Here is a 21,065-nt window from a genome sequence, read left to right on the forward strand (position 1 = left end):
CACTTTAACAAATTAGAGCAACCAGTCCTCTCTTCTCTACAACTTGCACCCTCCATGATAGTAGAATAAAGATAAATACTTTATAAGTTTCTAGAAATTATGTTAACATTCTAAACTAATGGTGGAACATCTAAGTCTTCTCTTCATGAATTAGTGAATAGGTAGAAAAAGAATCTAATGGGGAAGTTCAAGTCCATGCATTCATCCATGATTTTTCGACATTTTCTTGACTCATAGGCTTTGGTTTTGATGGTTATTTGGTGAATGGTTGTAATATTTGAAAAAGGGTGAGAGATGAAAGGTGACTACTGCATGTCAGAAAAAAAACCTGCAAAAAGGCCAGCTAAAGCATAGCACCCCTTTTCTTCCCTACAGTGCAAGTGCTGTCAATTCCTTTTGTAATGGACAATGAATCTAATGTGTTACTCATTTATAACCTAAAGAACATTGTATTCCTTCACAACTTCTGCATTTCACCCGATTATCCATTTCTGCTTTCCTCACTTCTCCACCCAGGCAAACCTCACTTAATGTTCATTATCCAGTCATCTTCACTGAACACTTCATTCTTGTTCTGACCATCTTATCCTATTATTATCCTATTAGATAATATACTTGACTGTGTCTTGTTTAACTGCTTATCTTCATAGCATTTGGCAATGTTTTGCAGTTAGTTTTCAAACAGTGTCAAAGTGAATTCTCGTACTCTTACCCCCGATTCAGTCTGTTTTTTTTTTCTGATGTGCCTCTCATTTGTTGCACATAAAACTTAAATGTATCAAATAACATGAATTTACATGTTAAACCTCAGTGGTTAAAGTTCACCTTTTCTAATACTTGACTCATATAGAAGAGGTAGCAAATTTGTGGTAGACTCCACATACTATAAAAACTAAGACTCAACTCAAAGGGCATAAAGTATAAGAATCCAGATTTTGAAGCAATGTAAAAAGTGACTTTCAGAATTATAAAATAAAGCTTCCAAAGCAGATGCCTTCAAAGACATCTCTATCACAAGAAGCATGAAATATGAGATTGAATGGCCATCCTTGATGTAGGAGGGATGATGCAGTAGGGCTTCTTGGCCTATAAAGAGGCTAGACTGAATGGTCTCAAAGATCTTATCTAGTTTTTCTTTAAATACTATGATCCAACAGCAGTGACAAGAGGACCTGATCCTTGTTAGAAGGCTGTAATATTTGAAAAAGAGTGAGATGAAAGGTGACTACTGCATGTCAGAAAAAAAAGGTCAGCTAAAGCATAGCATCCTTTTCCCTCTCTACAGTGCAAAAAGCTCTCTCAACCAAAACATATTAATAGCTCACTTACGTCTTAGTTGCCTAGGGCAGACATTGAGGTTATAGAACTGCTAACATGGCTGGTGTCAGTTGGGACGAGGAACCCAGGTCTTATGGGGTCTACTACCTCTTTTTTATTTACATGTAAAGAGCAACCAGAGCATCATGGTGGGATATGCCTGTTAACCCTGCTACCAGGGAGCTCGAGGCTCTTAAGCTTTGAAATTATCAGATTAATCCCAATCAGTTGACTGAGTATCCACAAAGTTATTAGGCATTAGTATGGCAAGTCCCCAGGAGCAAGGCTCACAGGTTGCCTGGGGAGGTACAGACTGGCCAGATGAAAAGTCAGAAATCCAATGGTGATAAAAAATAGGAACGTGCCCCATTAACAATAATAATATATAACCCATTAATGTTTACACAGCATTTTACAAATATTGTATGCTTATAACAATCCTGAGAGGTACCATCATCTCCATTTTACAAGAGGCAGACCGAGGTTGTGCCTTGCCCAGGACCACATAGTTTAAGTGTTCAAGAATTCACTGCACCCCAAGTCTTCTGAATAGTCACAGAACTAGTTGCTACCCAAGTGCTTAATTCTTGTGCCTTTAAAAGATGTAGCTCTTCTAGGTAATAGTTTAAATAGAGCTTAAAATGTCCCCAAATACCTGTTGAATTCTCTTCAGTTTTTTTCAAGTCCCAGCTTAAGTCTTTTCAGATACCCTCCCACCTCAAATTTCTCTCATTTCACTGTTTGCACTCTCCCCTCTGCATAATTTGTAGCATGGGTGCCAATTCCTTTTCAAAGTGTTGGTTGGGATTAGGAGAGCAGAATGTTTTATCTTTGTATCCTCAGTGCCTAACAGTAAGAACTTAATGTCTAATATCATCTCATAGATGCCTGTTACCCTATACGTCAGGGCTCTAAAACATCTCTGTGTGAAGGAAACTATATAGCTCTCCAGGTGATAAGTGATTATTAAATTCTGATGTGATTTTACATTCAGCTCCCTTCCCTATACATCCTTCCAATCCCACTTCTGCATTATTAAAAATCAACAAAGAAAATTGGGTAAAAAAGATATTGAAACTTAAGAGCATTAATTTCATCCCATTTAATGAAATTTCAAAAAACAAACCCAGCCCATTATCAACCTTTACCCTTAACAAACAAACACACACACACAGCATATTCATGGAGAAGCATATTTATTTAGAGCTAGATTCAGAAGTTCTACCATGTTATACAATTCAAACTGATAAAAGCAGAAAGGTCATATTTGTACTCTTTGGTTCCAAAGAGCTTATGTTTCATGTCCTTCAATTTTAAAGAGTTCACTTATGCTTTCCTGTATACTCTTCCTTACAACTACAAAATTTTGTTAAACGACCCCCCCCCCAATTCAAATTATCCTTGCTTGAAAGCTGATTGCTTCTAATGCAAGTATATTGAAATATTTTTACATTGTGAGCTCCCACAGGCCCACCGTCTGGTTAGATATAGAGCAAATAAGCACAAAAGTGAATCAAAATCTAGAAAATGAAGACTAGATAATTTAAAAATAATCAAGACTATGTCTTGGGATGCTCCAATTGGAGTGTCTTCACTTAAGGGTCCTTATAAAACTTGGGATAATTTATCCATATTCTAATCTGATATCCTATACTACTTGCCTTACTTCTTACTGTATTTTAAGCAGTTGCTTTTTTCATCTATACAGTAGCATGCAAACAACTAGAAAGATATGAAATCTATCCCTCCAAAGCAGATTTCTTAGGACTTTTAACTTTTTTAAAAAACTTCTAGGCTATAAAATATATAAGATTAAATGTCTTAAAATATTTATGGCAAGTGATATAGTACAGTATTAATATGGCAGCAATGTAGTTTACAGTAGCTTACTACATTAAAATATTTATTCAGAAAACAACAAATCTAAGTTAAGGGATGGTGAATTATGACTTGGGTCAAGAAGGCATTATAAAATTCTCAATAATTTTTATGAGAAATTGGTTCATTCCAGTTCTGGGGTGGAGGATAGGAAATGAACTATATAGATTAAGTGCCCTTTCCAATCCCCAAACCTTCATATAATGGGTTTTTTGAGCAAGCATGGCAGTAAGCAACCCATTTCTAAAGGAATAAATTAATGTTATTGCTATTTTCCCCAGTACTCCTATACTTTAAGACCAGTCAGGAAAAAAATTAACCCATCAACCCCAAGATCAAAGATAGCCAAAAGAGCCAAGTAAATAAGTCCTTTAGTGGAAGAAATATACATTACTCTTGTATTTGAGATTTATGCTGTTATTTTTCTTGATTTAAGAAACTGTAATGATTTGAGGTTAAAAAAAAAAAAGAAGCTGGTATATCTTTTGAAGTTATTTTGGGGTAGTAAAGGCTAAACAGCAATATTTAAACACCTAAACATTTTATTAATTAATAAATTTAAGGTTACAGCATATGGTTTTGCTACTATGAGAATCAACTATTGTAATACCTATCAAAAGGAAAAAAACAACAAATACTTAAAACAGTATCTTGCACTTAGTAGTTTGGAAATGTTTTTAAAGATCATTCTTCTAAAGTGAAGGAGTACATAATACCAGTAACTCAGATGAAGGAGAAAAAAAGAAGAGACTACAGGGTAGTAAAGAGGCACATTTAGTTAAGTACCAGTAACTAGGCCAAGAAAATGTGCCACTTAATGCTTATTCCAGTTCAATATGTCATGAAATAGTTAGGATGTATCTTCAATTTTGCAGAGAACAGGCTCCCATATCTTGATCATTTAAATGCAAAAGGTTCTTCAGAAGAACAGTCACTTACCCTATATACAGAGGGAAAAGAGAAATTAAGAAAGGGATAGCATGCTATTTTACCTACAAAAATGATTGCAAAGTACTTATAGATCAACTTAAGAATACATTATGACACAGTAAACACAAATGAATTTGGTGACTATTCCAATAAAATAATACATTCCATCCAGGAGAAGTAAAAGTTTAAAACTCATGCCTTTGGCAGGTGGAGAATAGGGTTAAGGCACTTGGTATAATGTAGTATTTATTGTACACATTTCTAATTTAATGATATGCTTCAAAAAGGAAGCAGCCATACCTCTTTACCAACAATGAAAAGGTATATTTCTTGTCCTAAATTTTTATTATGCAAAAAGATTATTTTTATGACAGAAATGTCATTAGCCTCTACAGCCACAGTGCTTCTGATCAAGTACTCTGAAAATAAAGTACGGGTAAAGCAGAATATGGGGAAGGCAAATGTTGGAATGAAACAGAACAAATTTTTTATCTTCTGCATGACATTTTAACAGGTCAGTCAATTTGTCAGTACTATAAAACTGCCACAAGTTCAAAGACCATTTACAAAAATCATTAAGAATGTGAACTGTACTTAATTACAGGAGAGCATGATAGATAGTATTATTACATCATTTTCTAAAATCTGGGATTTTTAAAATTAGAAAGCCTAAAAACTGGAGAAGTCAGCATAGCCATAAATGGAGGATAACTATAAGGGGTTGACAGGAACGTGAAAGATCTTCATAAATGATGGTTTCAATATTTTTTATTAATTTAATCCCTCTGCCACAACACTAAATGCTGTACATGAGGGAAATTTAAAAAAAAGCTAGGCATCCATGTCTCAAGAGCTCTTCACACCTACTACTACACACCCCTTAGAATTTATAGTGGTGAAGGAACAGAAAATTTCAAGACCATTAGTGGAGTACTTTCTTTAAAAATAAGGCTTTTAAAGATTAAGTATTACTAATAGGTAAAGTAGTCTTCTTTTCTGCCAACTTCATGTAGCCTAACTACTCAACGAGTTAAGGTTGAAGAAAAGATATTCTGGTAACTGATTCTCTCCCTTCCCTACTCCCAATAGTTCTTGGGAAATAATTCTGAAGTTATATTTTTAAAATATGTAATTTACATAAGTAATGTCATTACTGGCTGCCTTTAAAAAGGAAAAAAAATGTGAAAAACTTTAAATGGAAAAACTTCAAATGAGAGGAACATAAGATTTAGAGCTGGACCTTAGGGGTCACAATTCTGCTCCATTTTATGCTCTTCCTTCATTCCAAACAAAGAAAAAGCACAACCATCAAACAAGAACACCTTACAGATGAACGTCACAATAGTAGTACTATTCTAGGAATCATCAAGAGTACAAAAACATGAAACCTAAATCGGAATGCTGAAAACTAAAAAATTAGACAAAACTAAATGGAGAGTATTTTTTGTATCTTTTATAGGACAGAAACCTTAGCTCATGTCTTCTGGTTGTCGTCATCTTCCTTGAACTGCACCTACAACACAAAGAACAAGTAAACAAGCAACTTTATGTTTTTAAGGAATAGTTAATATGCTTTGAAGGTATAAGGTGAAGTGTTTCTAGTGGATGTTATATTTCATTACTAAATAATGATGTCAAATGGTGCTATGAAATCAGCAGAAGCATCAAATTATATCTGTAGGGAATTGTTATGAGAAGATTGAAATGTGCAGCATGTTATCACCTATGTATAATAAAGGACACTGGAACAACTATAGCTAATAGTCCATGATACAAAAGCTGCATTTTAGGTTGTCTTAATTAAAAAGACGTAATATTTAAAAAATGATACTGGTTTTAAGGACTGGATTATGAAGAGACAGGTTGTAGGTTCAGATAGCTAAATGTTACATCACCCATCACCTGCCTGTTGTAGTTTCATGTCCTTAATGGGGCACAACCCACCAGCAGAATGCCTGCTGTTCTGATTTTCCATCCTTGAATGCACCAAATGTGTATGTTTGTTGTAAATACGTGCCTAGGTGAACAACAACAAAAAAAAACCCATTTACTATTTGTTAAACTATTTAAAAACCTAAAAAAGTCGATTTTCCATACTTGTCAGGTAAACAAGTAATTATTTTTATTGCTCAACAAATAGACTAAACTTGATAGTTCCCTATCATTTAAAAAGTACTACTGATTTTTACTAAGTTCTTGTTTCTTGGTATTGAAAAACCAAACTGATTTAAATGATTTCTTTTAACTTTTTGCTAATGTTTATCTACACATGCTGTCAGAAATAACCTTGTTAAGAAGGTGAAGTTGGTGTCTCAGCAAATCAGGCCCCCTGGAGAAGGCGTTGAATGGCCTGTGCCCCGCTTTCTTTTTTTCTTTCAGCACCATCAAAAGGAAAAGTGAGAAAACAGCAAAAACATTAGTTATATCCTGAATTAAACCCCATAACCTACAGGAAAAAATGCACTACATTGAAAGCTCACAGTATCTGTAGGATTTTACAAAAATAATTAGGAGTCTAATTATTTGCCTTACATGAACTTAAGATTCATATCTTTACTAATTCCTTTAGATAAAGAATTTATAAAAAAAAAATGGAAGGTTGCTTTCAACTTTTACGGATTATCTGACTTACCAGCAAGTGAAGACAAAAACTTTTAAAAATGGCTACAAATGCCTTGTTCACAAAAGACTTTATTATCTAATGATGCATACTGAAAACATACAGAAATCTGCATGGTCCACTTTACATGCAGCAGAACAATCTTCACTTTACAATAAGTGAGTGTCAACTGTTTTATGTAATAGACAACACTTTAAAGTCACATTTCTTAAAGAAAAGCTTCATTTACAAAAGAAATAAAAGGTAAAGAAGCAATTACCGCTTTTAAAAAGCAGCTGCTTTGTTCAAGAGTGGAAGGTTTATGCCTGTATTGAAAGACAACATGATCACAAATAATGAAAACAATGAACAAATGAAACACTTTTACCATAAAGCAGTACACTTTCAAAATGACATACAAATAGTTAAAAATTTCATTATGTTGTCTATCTAACTTTTAAATGAGGACTTTCAGAATTAGACCCCAACATTTATAATTAGTAAATGAAAACTGTAAGTATTGGTTCTATGTCATTGGGAACTGTATTTAACAAAATGTATACAAAGTCTATAGCAAGTTGATTTAAAAAATTAAAGTAATAAGAAACAGTACACTGAAGGCGCTTTACCCATCAAGCGCGCACTCTCCAAATTTTAAATGTGATGAACAGAACAGAAGTTGTAACTATGCCACAGTTGCAATGCCAAAAAATAAAACAAGATCAGTTATTGAACATGCAGGGAATTCTGCCACAAAGCTATTGTCCCTTATTTGCCAGTTGTTCCAGTAAAATAACATCTTAAAACACCAGTGATGTTGATGGTTTAGCTTACCTTCAGTGTACTGAAAGTTGTACACAACCTGCTTTAAAAGAGGAGACCATCCCTGCAGGCAGGCTCAAGAAGGAACAGACCCCTTTCGGCACTGACTACACCAAGGGCATGCTGCTGTGGCCTGCACACACACACCTAGGAAAACGTGAATATAAACAGCATTTATGCTGGCCTTTTTTTTTTCCTTTTAAGACAAAAATGAAGCCAAGTCTGCTAAAAAACCAATCATCCACCCAGTATTACTGTTCATTTTATAACAGATATTTTTTCCTTTTGATGTGAACTGCAACCATTTACATTAGCACTGTACTTGTGTGCAGTCTCAGCAATTAAAACAGTTCTACAGTGAAAATTTTCACATAAGACACAAACAGATTTACTCTAACATTTCTAAAAGAAATATCAGCCTTGGTGTTAATTCAAATATATCATGCTTCCTCAATTTGCAGGGGAAATATTTATAAGTTTATATACATTAATAAACTGCTGTGAAATTTCTTCAGTCTTTGTATTTTAATTACTCAAACCCTTTGAGCTTCTTCATCTCATTTAAATTTTTTCCTGGATGAAGGCATGCTGTAGAGCCTGGTTGATGCTAATTCGTTTAGCTGGGTCCAACATTAAGATCTGGTCCAACAAGTCCTTTAGCTGGTGTACTTTTTTGCGTTGGTCTTCAGGAAGTCTCTGGCACCCAATCAAATCAGCCAAGAGGTCCTTGGTAGGATTAATGGTGCTCATGACAGTAACTTTCTCCTAAAAATGGTGACATTTATAATATTTACATCAAAATTAATGAGAAAATTCTATATTGAAATGCAGACTATTTCCTAGTCAAAATGTAAGAAAAAAACCACTTTTACTGTCCTTCAGCTTACCCATTCTCATTGCCTATTCCTTTAAAAAGGCAATTTATTTGAATAATTAAAACTATTTAAATAATTGGGAAAAGCTCAATCAATAGTCTAAATGTACAACAGTAAAAATTCTTTATCTTAGGGGGCAGCTGGGTGGCTCAGTGGTTTGAGAGCCAGGCCTAGAGACAGGAGTTCCTGGGTTCAAATGTGACCTCAGACACTTCCTAGCTGTGTGACCCTGGGCAAGTCACTTGACCCCCATTACCTAGCCCTCACCACTCTTCTGCCTTAAAGCCAATACACAGTATTGACTTCAAGATGGAAGGTAAGAGTTTAAAAAAAAAATTCTTTATCTTAAAAAGCTACCATGACACTCATCTTTTAAAATCTTAAAAAAAAAAAAAAAAAAAAAACAAACACCATGCCGTCTACTTAGAATTGATACTAAGTATTCAGTTCCAAGGCACAAGAGTGCTAAGAGGGCTAGGCAACTAAAGTTAAGTAACTTTGTCCAGAGTCATACAGTTGGGAAGAGTTTGAGGCAAGATTTGAACTAGAACCTCCCATCTCCAGAATTGCCCCTCTATTCATTGAGCCACCTAGCTTGCCCCCGTGTCTCTCATCTTTACACAGAACTCTAGCATAAACTATCACCCAGTATGTGATATTAATATTTCAAATATTAAAATGCTAAAGGAATATTCTATAATATCTACTGCCTAGAAAGCTGTAAAAAACTAGTAAGTATTATTTGCTATTTGAATTATACTTTGAAAAAGTAATTACACTGGGATAGAAAGTCCTCACACTCAGCCCTAAATTGACTCAGAAATGATCCTGAGCAAATTATTTAACTTCTCAGAGGCTCAATTTTCTCTCTGTAAAATGTGGACAATACCCATAATTATCAATTTCACATGGCTGTTGTGAAACTCAAATAAACAATGTCAAGTACCTTGCAAATCTTAAAAGCATTCTAAAAATTATATAAGATAATCAAAGAAGGTTGAATATATGACCTATGCTTAAAAAAACACGAAAATAATATATATGTAAACAAATATTATTCTAGAAAAACAGCTCCATTTGGTGTTTTAGCATCACGTATAGAGTAAAGGGTGTGTGTGTGTGTGTGTGTGTGTGTGTGTGTGTGTGTGTGTGTGTGTGTGTGTNAGAGAGAGAGAGAGAGAGAGAGAGAGAGAGAGAGAGAGAGAGAGAGAGAGAGAGAGAGAGATAGAGATATCAGGCCAAATGTAAATAAATGCCCCTATAGAGCAGAAATGAAAATTGTCAGTTGCTTTTGGTCATAAGTCCTAGCATTCAACCTCATATTTGGAAATAGTTACTGTTTAGCAAAGCACAATTTAAAACAGACTTACCCTTTCTGTTACTTTATCTACTTCTATGTACATGAAGTTGAGATTCTGATCAAAATGCTGATCTTTGAACACACCTTTTCTTATCATCTGAAAGAAAAAATGCATTTGGACTATCATGAGATACAGACCTACTATTAACTTTAACTTTTTACAAGTCTTTGCCATTATTTTACCTCTAAGCCTAATTTATTCATCTGTAAAAAGAGTAAAAGATCTCTTCTAGTTCCAAGATTTTTAATATGAGTTCTAAAAATTAAATGAAATAGCTTTGTATCTTTCTTAATATCTCCCATGATATATGTCAATGTAATTTCCACTACAATAAATGCCACTTGGGGTCCTTTCAGGATTAAAAATTTCAAGGGCCATTCAGAAGCTCATTTATTTCAGGCAATCTTGCCATAACAGAAAAATAAAGATAGTCTTTCAAAACTAGTAATAATTCAGAGGATGGTGGAATGGGAGAGCCATTTAAAAAATTTCCCAAATCAAGTAATTTCAACCTTATTCACAAAATCTTAAACCTGGAAGGAAAACACAACTTCTGCCCATTCCTCTTTAACCAAAATTTTTTTTAATCTTTCAAAATGAAATAACTCCCACTTCTTAAATAAATCTATTATGTTCTTTCGAGGCATATCCACCAATTCCTTTTTTTAACCCACTTTCTTAGCTACCATTTCCACCATATTTTGTTATACAAGTGACAATTTTAAGGAAAAGGTAGACACAAATAGGAAACAATTAGGAATTATTTTACCATTAGAAGTCATCATACCCAGCTCCAAATACAAATGTTACCTTTCTTTCCCCCCCAGTCCCCAAATCACTCCAAATTCTGGATTGAAATTCTTTCACTTCTTACTACCTGTGATCCTACCCTATCACATATTTTGCCAGGTCTTCTGTTTTTCAGCTGAAGTTCAGAAGAAGAGATCATATATTACAATTAAAAAGCAGTAGAGGTATAGAAAATTAAGGAGGTATGGGGACAAATACAAATAAGCTGATGAGCATGTCTACTCTGGCATTAATAGCCACCTTATTCTTATACTTAAAAAAGATCTTAAAGGGAGGAGGAAAAGGGAGCAGCAAAAAAGAATTATGATTTAGTCTTAACTTTTTTAACCTAAATTTTGCTATGGCCACAGTGACCATTTCTCCATGTACAATTATTACTGAAGACCATCTAGAAAAGTAGGGGGTTGGGGTGGGAAGAACATATCTACTAAATTCTTACCTTATTTGGCATTTTCCCTTTGAGGTCCATAGCAAGTTTCAACATATGATTATTGGTTTTACCAGGAAATAATATTTTTCCAGTATAAAGTTCATATAGTGTGCAGCCTACAGACCACATATCTATACCATAGTCATAGCTTTTTCCTATAACTGAAATAGAAAGAAATTTTAATAAAACTAAGTTCAAAAATCAATGAGGTGGTGGCTATAATAATAATAAAGTACAACTCAATCATTCATATTAATTGGGAACTGAAGTTTAGCTTAGGAAAATAACACATATAACTTCCCATACTCAAGTTTCAATAATTTGATTGAACTTTTCTCCCACCAATCTTTTTAACAGAGAACCTAAAAACAAAAACAAAAACCCAGCAAAAAATATGTTTCACCTCCTCTTCCATTCCCACCTCTGGCAGAGGTGCTAATGAACAGTAAAATCAGAATACAAGCCAACAGGAGGGAGGAGAAAAAGCAAAGGTCCCAGATAATCCACAAATTTGATAATCAGACCTTGAATAATCAAGAGCAGTCTTCTAAAGTCGAGGATTTTCCACAATTGTTTTGCTACTCTTGCCCGACATGATCAAGACTCCTGTCACAACTACCATCATTCCAATTGAGGAGGTTGAACTTGCTACGGTTCCCTTCCTCATGAATGAGCTCGAGCAGCTGCTGAAGTACGATGGAAAACAGTACTTAGAAATTAAATATGCTGTTTCCACAGCATGTGATGGCCCCAGAGCAAAAGGATATGTGGAGAAACTTACTAATTTCAGGAGCACGATAAAATCTACTGACGAGATAGGGTGTAATGTCATTATCTGCAACATGTGAAGCTGATCCAAAGTCACAAAGCTTTAGAATAGTTTTTGATTCATTAACCTGCAAAACATTATCAAGAAAATGTTGCTAGATCCATGGATAACTAAAACAAAACAAGAACACATGAGCACTGGGAAGTTAGACTGACTCATTCACAGAACTTCATTTTAAACTAAGTTTGTATTTGCTGCTATATAATAATCTAAAAAGAAACATAAGAAACATTTTTTACTTGATTACATTTTAGCAAGGTTTTTTTCAGTGATGATATGTTGGGCAAAGTTATTTAATTCCATTTTTCTAGATACTGTAAAAATACAAGAAAGAAGAAATCTAGAGGCTAATATCTTTTAAAATTTCCCTGAATTAGTAGTTGCTATATATTAGATGAATAAGAAATTAATTATTGATGTAACTTCAATGAAAGCAAAGGCAGATCCATTACACCATGTCAAAATGTATCTTCATCCAAAGGTGCTGGAATAGTCAAATTTATATAAATCACTTGGGAAAAAGAAGGAATTTGAAAAACATCCTTCCCCCTCCTCCCACATAAGATATTAGTCAGGAAAACAGCAAACATTTAAGAATATGAATTTTATATTAGTCATTTGTTTTCTTCCCTTTTCAAATATTTCAACATACACAGTAACAGTGACATCTGCTGAGAAAGGCTGGTAGTTGCTCCCATGACTGCTGCCACTCATGAGTCAGAAGCATGTTCAGGATTAACAAGTGAAGATAATTCATATTCCAGAGTCCCTTCCCCCCTTTAAAAAAGACACACACAAATTCTGAGTTGGAACTTGAACTCAGGCTACTTTCCCCACCCCAAAAACATGTAAATATAATGTCCAGTTATCCACGAGCATACAGTTGTTCAAGAAATGGTGCCAGAGTAATTAATAAACTTATTGATTTGATTACTGGCAAAATAAAAATAACTCTTGAAGCTGGAAGCCACTGAAAGCCAAATGGTATTTTATTTTATTTTATACCCTTAACTTCTGTGTATTGGCTCCTAGATGGAAGAGTGGTAAGGGTGGGCAATGGGGATCAAGTGACTTGCCCAGGGTCACACAGCTGGGAAGTGTCTGAGGCTGGATTTGAACCTAGGACCTCCCGTCTCTAGGCCTGGCTCTCAATCCACTGAGCTACTACTCAGCTGTCCCCCAAAGGGTATTTTATTATTTTATTTTTTAACATTTACTAATATTTATTTTTTAGAAAAGTTAACATGGTTACATAATTTATGCTCTTACTTTCCCCTTCACCCCCCCCCGAACTCCCCCACTTCCCATGGCCGATATGCATTTCTACTGGTTTTAACATATGTCATTGATCAAGACCCCCAAAGGGTATTTTAAACAACAATTTTATTTAATGTTTAGGAGACAATATATTACAGCAATATGCCAGTGGCTTAAAATGAATTTCTAAAGAAAATTTTCAAATCAATCTGTTATCAGTGAATTGTTTGAACTCACTAAGACTTCTTGAAATAAAATGCATGTGATGTATGCATCATATGGTACCATATGGCATTTGGTACTATTAAAGGCAAGCTATATGCTACATCTTCCCTTTCTATATATATTACTCATTCCCTAAAATGATAAACCTTTTGCTGAACTCAATGACTTATTATAATCCCCATTCTCTAAGGCCCAATTTCTTTTTGGGAATAATGAAGGGAAAATAAAGGAGACCACCCAAATGAAGTTCATATTTGGCATTCCAGATGAAAGCTTGGGCAACCATGACAGAAGATCACAAAGAACATTCTGCAAAATAGAACTTTTAAGTTGGCTGAGCAAATCTCTGAAATAGACTCAGTACTACAGCACTATATTTACTTCTCATTGTTAAGATTCATAATAGTTTTTTAAAAAAGATGATTTTGTAGGCAAGAAATATTAAAGTCTTCAACTATAAATTTTCTCAATTATCTTAACATTTAAGTAGGAAGCTTTTTCCTTCATTAAACTGATAGTTAATAATATTTGTATGGAATTATAGTTAATAATATAGTAAGTTTATTTATTCCTCTCTTCTAAGATGTAAATAATATCTTTTGTTTTCAATTCTAAATAAACATTAAGGTGCCTGCCAGCTTATCTTATCAAAGTCAAAACTGGTCACAACACAATATGCTTTACAATACTGCTTCCCTTAGGGATCATGAAAAGGGACTGGTATAATAAGGCACATATTTAAAGACAAAGATGTAGGACATATAATTTGCACTGAGGACACAATAGCAAACTTTTAAACAAACCAGGGGTTACTTCTAAGTTCCCACAGACCTAGAAATTAGAAGATACTATCGCAGTCCCTTGAGAAACAGGATTTCTTGAGAAATAATTCCATAAAGTAAGTAGTAATATAAGGTCACCACATCATTACGGATATTGGAAGTAACAAAAGAGAAAATCAGCAAGACAAAATCTTTAAAGGCTAACAGATTTAGTAAAGCTGCAAGGAACTTAAGAAGTCATGTAGTCCAAATCCCTAATTTTACAGATGAATTTCAATGACTTGCTCATAGGCCCAAAGAAACTGATCCCTTTCAAATATAATGTTTAATTAAAAAAAAAAAAAAAAAGTTTTACCAGCAATAATGAGATCCCGAAATACTCCTGGGAAACACTAACTTGCTAGCATAACAAGAAATAGTAATTTTCTAGATTTCTTCTGCTCATCAGGTAATTTCAAATTAAATTAAGTAATATAGGACTACTATAGTGTGGGACTGGTGCTCATGGATAAAGATTTTGATACAAACTGTTCTACCCATGAGTCATGTCAGTTGAGGACTATTATCTTAAAAAAATCACAAAATATAATTTGAGAAGCCAGATGTGGATAACTACTATAATATAGCCCTAGAGACAGTTAAGTAGTACTGTGGATAGAGTGGAGTCAACAATATCTGAGTTCAAATTCATCTTTAGACACTTAATAGCTGTGTGACCCTGGGCAAGTCACCTATCTGTGGTTTGCCTGTTTTTTTTTTTTAACTGTAAAATGGGAAGAGTATAGCCCCTACCTCCAAGAGTTGCGGTGAGGATCATATGAGAATTTTCTAAAGGGGTTATCACAGTGCCTGGCACATAGTAGGTACTATATAAATGGTAGCTATTGTTATATATGCTTGAGGTCTATGACTAATCCCAGATACTTCAAGATTTCACCACTGTGAACACTCCTTCCATTCATAAAACCCCTTCACACCTCTGTAGAAGGCCATCATGGCTGCTTTTAGTGATGAGCCTCTGCATTTAGTTATGATGATCCTCATAAGACAGAGCCTCTGGGTGTGTAATGAAACTTTCCCTATAAAACCTACCAGGTGTAAAACAAAAGCATAGACTTCCTGAACTCATAATCACCTATTTTATGCCAAGATGAAGCAATTGTAAATTCATAAATATGGGGGGGGGGGGAGAAAGAGAAGGGATACCATCATGTTCTTTTAGCTCATTATTTAAATAGGATGGAATATCTGTTCTTTATATATTAAAGGTCAATTATGAATTTCTATTCCTTTGGAAAATCCATTCTTACTGAGTAATAAGACTTTACTTTTTTTGAAATGGGATTATTTAGAGGTATAGTTTTGCTCAATACGATATAGAATTATATGTCCAAGAACAAGTTGTATTATGAAACACTTTTATTGAAATATATTAGTTATTTCACTTACCAAGATATTGTCTGGCTTGATATCAGCATGTAGGATGTTGCACCTTTTAAGGAGTTTCAATGCCAAGAACAACTGCTGACTATAGGATCTTACAGCCTTAATATGGAGACCAACATCCTTTCCATACTTTTTCAATACCTCTCGTAAATTCATACTTTTTACAACAAAGGGGAGAGAAAAAAACATGTTATAAAATGTGTGATGTAAATATAAAATTAAAAATATTTTCAAAATTACAATGGAATACTAAATTAAAAATATGAATTCATAAGAAAAATATTTCCATTCAATGAATTCCATTCTGTATCACAGAGAATAACTGAGTGATTAGGACTTTTTGGATAACTGAACCATTTGTTTACAAAAATTTAGCTTTTTCTCCATTCTGAAAAAAAATGCATTGGCTTTCTCTCATATATAACGTTTACCATGTCCTTTCTTAGTCACAAGTACGCCCACAAAGGGAGAAAGCAAACAAACAAAAAGCATTCATTTCAGGTAGAGAATGTCTACATAAATATACTAAGGCCGAAGAGGGCTGGTTGAGATGGAGGAACATTTTGGCAAGGACACAAGAAATAAGACTGGAAAAGTGAATTCAAGCCTGAGTGAGAAAGATCTTAAATAACATAGTGGTTTTTGCATTTGATAATAGAGAGACACTGAAAGGTTTTCAACAGGAGAGTGGCATGGTCAGACCTGGGCAAGAGACAGGATGTTGGAAACCTGTGAGAAGGATAGATTGAAGAGAGAGAACAGTCAGGCATACGTTCCACTGGACTGCTGCTATACAATGGCACAAGCAACCAGTGTTAACAGCCCTCCATGAGGCAGGGCTTAGCAGGGAAGTCATGTAAACAAACTGTATAGGACTAACGAATACTTAGTAACTGACTACATGGGAGAGGGAAGGGAAAGAAGAAAATACAAGTTTAAATAAATGAGAAGATAATAATATCAACAAAAGTAGGAGTAGAAAAGAGGAGCATGGCTAGATCTGGTCTGATACCTAGGTGGAATTCTGTAACAAGTAGTGGGCAATATAGGATGGAAACTAAAGGAAAAAGATTAGAGATCTATCTACATATCTTTTGGGTATGTAAACTAAAATTCTTAACAGAAGAGATTGCCAAGAAAAGGATTAGAGAAGAAAACTTTGAGTAAAAACCTACTTTGGTGGTGGCAAGAGTTTAACAAACCAACAAGACAATAATAAGGTGGGGAAAATAGGCAAATCAATGAAGGGTAAAATGAGAGGAAGTCAAGGGACTTGGTATCATCCAGGAGAGAGTGGGTGGGGTGGTATGGAAAGTCAAGACTGGCCCCCTTTCTGTAGCTCTAAGGCGTATAATTGGCTTTAACCAGGAGATAGGGAGACAGAGCAAAAACCAGAAGTTTGAGGAGCAAGTGGTAAAGTGGTGGTGATAGTCAAGAAAGGTTTATGTTGAGGGGAACTGGGTGGTTCAGTGGATTGAGAGTTAGGTCTAGAGATGGGAGGTTTTAGGTTCAAATCTGCCCTCAGACACTTCCTTGCTGTGTGACCCTGGGCAAGTCACTTAACTCCTATTGCCTAGCCCTTACCACTCTTCTGTCTTGGAGTCAATACAAGTATTGACTCTAAGATGGAGGTAAGGATTTTTATTAAAAAGTTAGGAAGAAGGAAGAAAAGAAGGAAGTGATGAAGGGAGGGAGGGAGGGAGGGAGGAAGGGAAGAAGGAAGGAAGGAAGAAAGGAAGGTAGGTTTATGTTGTCATATACACTGCAGTAGACCAAGACTACTTAAATTTAAGTTCAATCATGGAAACTAATACCCATTTTATTGGAAAAAAATTTTTTTTTACGATGACAGTGAAATGAAGAAAGCACTAGACAGGAAGTAAATGACTTTGGTTCTATTGTGTGAGTAGGGGTAAGTGACATTTCCATCTCTTGAACATGACCAACAAAATATGAGACTTCCTAAAAGTCTTAGTGCAATTTTAAATTAAAGCTTTTGGGAATCCAAAGACCATCTACTAATGAGCAGAAAAGTAGGAATATCCTTGCCAGTTAAAAAATCCTTTGAAATGATCCTCTGAAAAAGTGTGTGTACTGCAAGATAACAAATCACATTTTAAAAACCTGATTCAAAAGAAAATATTTTCCTATCCTATTCCTAGCTTTTGTTCTTTCTGGTTTAAGTATTTTTTTAGGAATTAGCTAAATACTTAGGCCTTAAAAGATCATCTAGTCAGACTGTAGGCTCTTAAGGAGAATTTTAAGAACTAATCATAAATAGACTATTTAGATCCAAAAAGGAAATTTCATTACTATGTTTAATATAATGAAAAACAAAAACTCATGCCCAATAAAAGATACTTATGAATATCTAAATTTCTACTTGATTTACACATTCTGACATTTTACCTTAGAGGTTCAAACACAAGGCAGAGATGTTGTTTATGGTAAAAGTGTCGGAAGAGTCGTAAACAATGAAATTTGTCATCAGGATCAGCATCATTAAGCTTTTTCAAAAATTCCAGTTCTTTTAAACCCGTTTTTTGCCTAAAAACAAAATTTAAGTAAAAATAACATTTAGTGAACACAAAAACTGTCCTATTTTGGTTCTGGTATGTCATGACAGATGTTATTTATAATGTATTAAAAAAAATTACTACAGGCATCAAATTTGACAGGAAAAAAATTTTACCTTGTAATTTTTTTTAAAGTTGGATTAGAAGATGAAAAGGAACCAAAAAACATATTAAGTGACGAGAAAGCTATATTTCTGCTATCACTTTGAAATAAGACTTCTTCCACAATAATAATAATGTCTATTCTTATAACTGTCCTAATTCAACTCTGACCTGTCATTGAATATAAGCTTCCTAATGCCAAAAAGTACTCAAAATTCACCTAACAGTGTTATTATTATTCATAATATATATTATGTTATTACATATGGTAACAATAATACTTTACCTTAGAAAAAGTTCACCTATATGCCCTCTCAAAATATTAGGGCACAAAAATTAGTTTTGCCTATTTTCAAGCTTGATGAGTTACAATTTTCAAGTAAGTTACCCATGTTTCCTTTACCTCATGTCTTTTCTGCTACCAGTCTTCCTTCTTTGAAATAATGGCTATCTTTTAATAGCCCAGCTTGTTACTTGTTGGTAGGATATAAGAGTGCAGCTAATTTAAACATTCATAATATTGGCAGAAAGGTTACATAGATTAAAAAATATATAATGAATCTTCCAAATCTGAACATATTAAACCTTTAAAATGACTAACAGATAAAGTCTTAGTTTCAATCAATGTCTTTTCTCAACCCTATTGGTTCTTAGGAATAGCAAAAAGGTTAAAATATAGACGACAACCTAGAAGTAGTCATTTTGTAATGAAGGTGGGTGTTTCTCAATTTTTAGAATTTGACTAAAGTATTCAACCTTAGAATTTACTTAGATGCACATTCTTTAATATTATATTATCATTACTTGAGTATTTTTCTGCCTTGGTTATCAGACTAAGCTTTGAAATCAGGAGCTATGTCTTATACATCTTACATACTCCAAAGTGCTATGCATATAAAATGAACCAATTTCCCTGATCCGAAAAAGGAAAGTAGTTTTCATCACTGTGCAACCAGATCCCATAAATTTAGCAGAATCTGAATCAAAAGCTAAAAATGCTTAAATAAGTTTCACTCATGAGTACTTTTATTATTATGATTTTAATTTATAAAATAACTTACATAAGCTCATTGTTCCTGATGATTTTCACTGCTACTTCCTGGTTTGCTCTTGCCATATCTCTGGCTCTTACTACATTACTGAAGACACCTTGTCCAGTGTAGCCATACACATTGTAACGTTTGTCTAGGACTTCACCTATGTTAACACCTAAAGGACAAAATGTTAAAACAACTGATCATAATACTCCTAAACAAATAAAACATTTTGAATGACCTAGAAGGAAACACTTAAAAGTTGTGTCAGATCTCTGCTTTGTACTAGGCTTTGTAAAAAATAAGAACCACCAAAACTGCTGTCACTCGTCACATTCTCATAAATGAGGTTAAAGTTGTATGCCCACTTTAGCCCATTCCACTAGCAAATATTGATGATTTTGAGCACTCAATGGTAAGGAAATGTGCTCAGTGAAGTGGTTCCAAGGGTAGTCTAGCATGATAAATACTGAATGAATGGCATCCATTCTGTACATGTTGTATTTCTTGGTTTCAGAACAGATGAGCATGCTGATTGATCTATCCTTTCTTTCTGGAGGTAGATCTCATGGCTGAAGATAACTTTGGATATATTTTAAATTTTATACTAAGTGTCTAAGTTCACTTCAATATGTGACACACCTTTTGGGCAACTTAACTGAATGGTTTGGGTTCAGGTAGCTGCTGTATATGCCACACTTAAAAAAAATCATTTTATTATTCTAGTTTTTTTTTTAACAAATTAATTTTTATTCTAAATATTTTTCCATGTTTACATGATTCATTTACTTTCCTTCCCCTTTTTTCTCCCCACTCTCAGAGCTGACAAGCAATTCCACTGGGTTGTAAAATGTTATCACTTGATATGTTTTTACGTTACTCATTTTTGCTATAGTGATTTTTAAAAGCCTAAACCCCAAATCACATACCCATATATACATGTGATAAGTAATGTCATATGTTTTGCTTTTGCATCTCTACTCCCATAGTTCTTTCTCTCAATGTGGTTAGCATTCTTTCCCATAAGTCCTTTAGGAGTGTCCTGGCTTGTTGCATTGCAACTAGTAGCAAAGTACATTACATTGGATTGTTCTACAATGTTTTACTTTCTGTGTACAATGTTCTCCTTGTTCTGCTCATTTCACTCTGTATCAGTTCATTAAGATGCTCCCAGTTCAATGAATAGGCAAATTTCAGATAAAGAAATCAAAACTATCAATAAGCAGATGAGAAAGTGTTCTAAATCTCTAATAATTAGAGAAATGCAAATCAAAACAACTCTGAGGTATCACCTCACACCTAGCAAATTAGCTAAATGACAGCAGGGGAGAGTAATAAATGTTGGAGGGAATGTGGCAAAATTGGGACATTAATGCACTGCTGGTGGAGTTGTGAACTGATCCAACCATTCTGGCTGGCAATTTGGAACTATGCCCAAAGGGTTTAAAAGAATGCCTGCCCTTTGATCCAGCCATACCACTGCTGGGTTCATACCCCAAAGAGATCATAGATAAACAGACTTGTACAAAAATATTTATATAGCCGCACTTTTTGTGGTGGCCCAAAACTGGAAAACGAGGGTATGGCCTTCAATTGGGGAACGGCTGAACAAATTGTGGTATGTGCTGGTGATGGAATACGATTGTGCTCAAAGGATTAATAAACTGGAGGAATTCCATGTGAACTGGAAAGACCTCCAGGAACTGATGCAGAGCAAAAGGAGCTGAACCAGAAGAACATTGTACACAGAGACTGATACACTGTGGTAAAATCGAATGTAATGGACTTCTGT

General features: G+C 34.4%; 1 protein-coding gene across 4 annotated transcripts in view; it reads right to left on the reverse strand.

The window, feature by feature from the left end:
- Positions 1 to 3,846: 3,846 nt before the first annotated feature.
- Positions 3,847 to 21,065, reverse strand: part of PRPF4B (pre-mRNA processing factor 4B) — a 66,583-nt gene continuing 49,364 nt past the window's right edge. For 2 of the 4 annotated variants that reach the window (XM_044668003.1, XM_044668021.1), the window contains 10 exons: positions 19,301 to 19,448; positions 17,971 to 18,108; positions 15,565 to 15,718; positions 11,804 to 11,918; positions 11,032 to 11,183; positions 9,792 to 9,878; positions 7,005 to 8,311; positions 6,412 to 6,497; positions 5,594 to 5,638; positions 3,847 to 4,135 (listed from right to left, as the gene is read on the reverse strand). In XM_044668003.1, the coding sequence (XP_044523938.1) occupies positions 8,108 to 8,311; positions 9,792 to 9,878; positions 11,032 to 11,183; positions 11,804 to 11,918; positions 15,565 to 15,718; positions 17,971 to 18,108; positions 19,301 to 19,448 (998 nt within the window). In that variant the 3' untranslated portion in view covers positions 3,847 to 4,135; positions 5,594 to 5,638; positions 6,412 to 6,497; positions 7,005 to 8,107. Of the gene's footprint in view, positions 4,136 to 5,593; positions 5,639 to 6,027; positions 6,143 to 6,411; positions 6,498 to 7,004; positions 8,312 to 9,791; positions 9,879 to 11,031; positions 11,184 to 11,670; positions 11,709 to 11,803; positions 11,919 to 15,564; positions 15,719 to 17,970; positions 18,109 to 19,300; positions 19,449 to 21,065 lie in introns of those variants that run through there. The other 2 variants (XM_044668012.1, XM_044668029.1) reach the window with 2 other exon arrangements.

This window comes from Gracilinanus agilis, chromosome 1, assembly GCF_016433145.1.
Source record: "Gracilinanus agilis isolate LMUSP501 chromosome 1, AgileGrace, whole genome shotgun sequence".
Lineage (NCBI taxonomy): Eukaryota > Metazoa > Chordata > Mammalia > Didelphimorphia > Didelphidae > Gracilinanus > Gracilinanus agilis.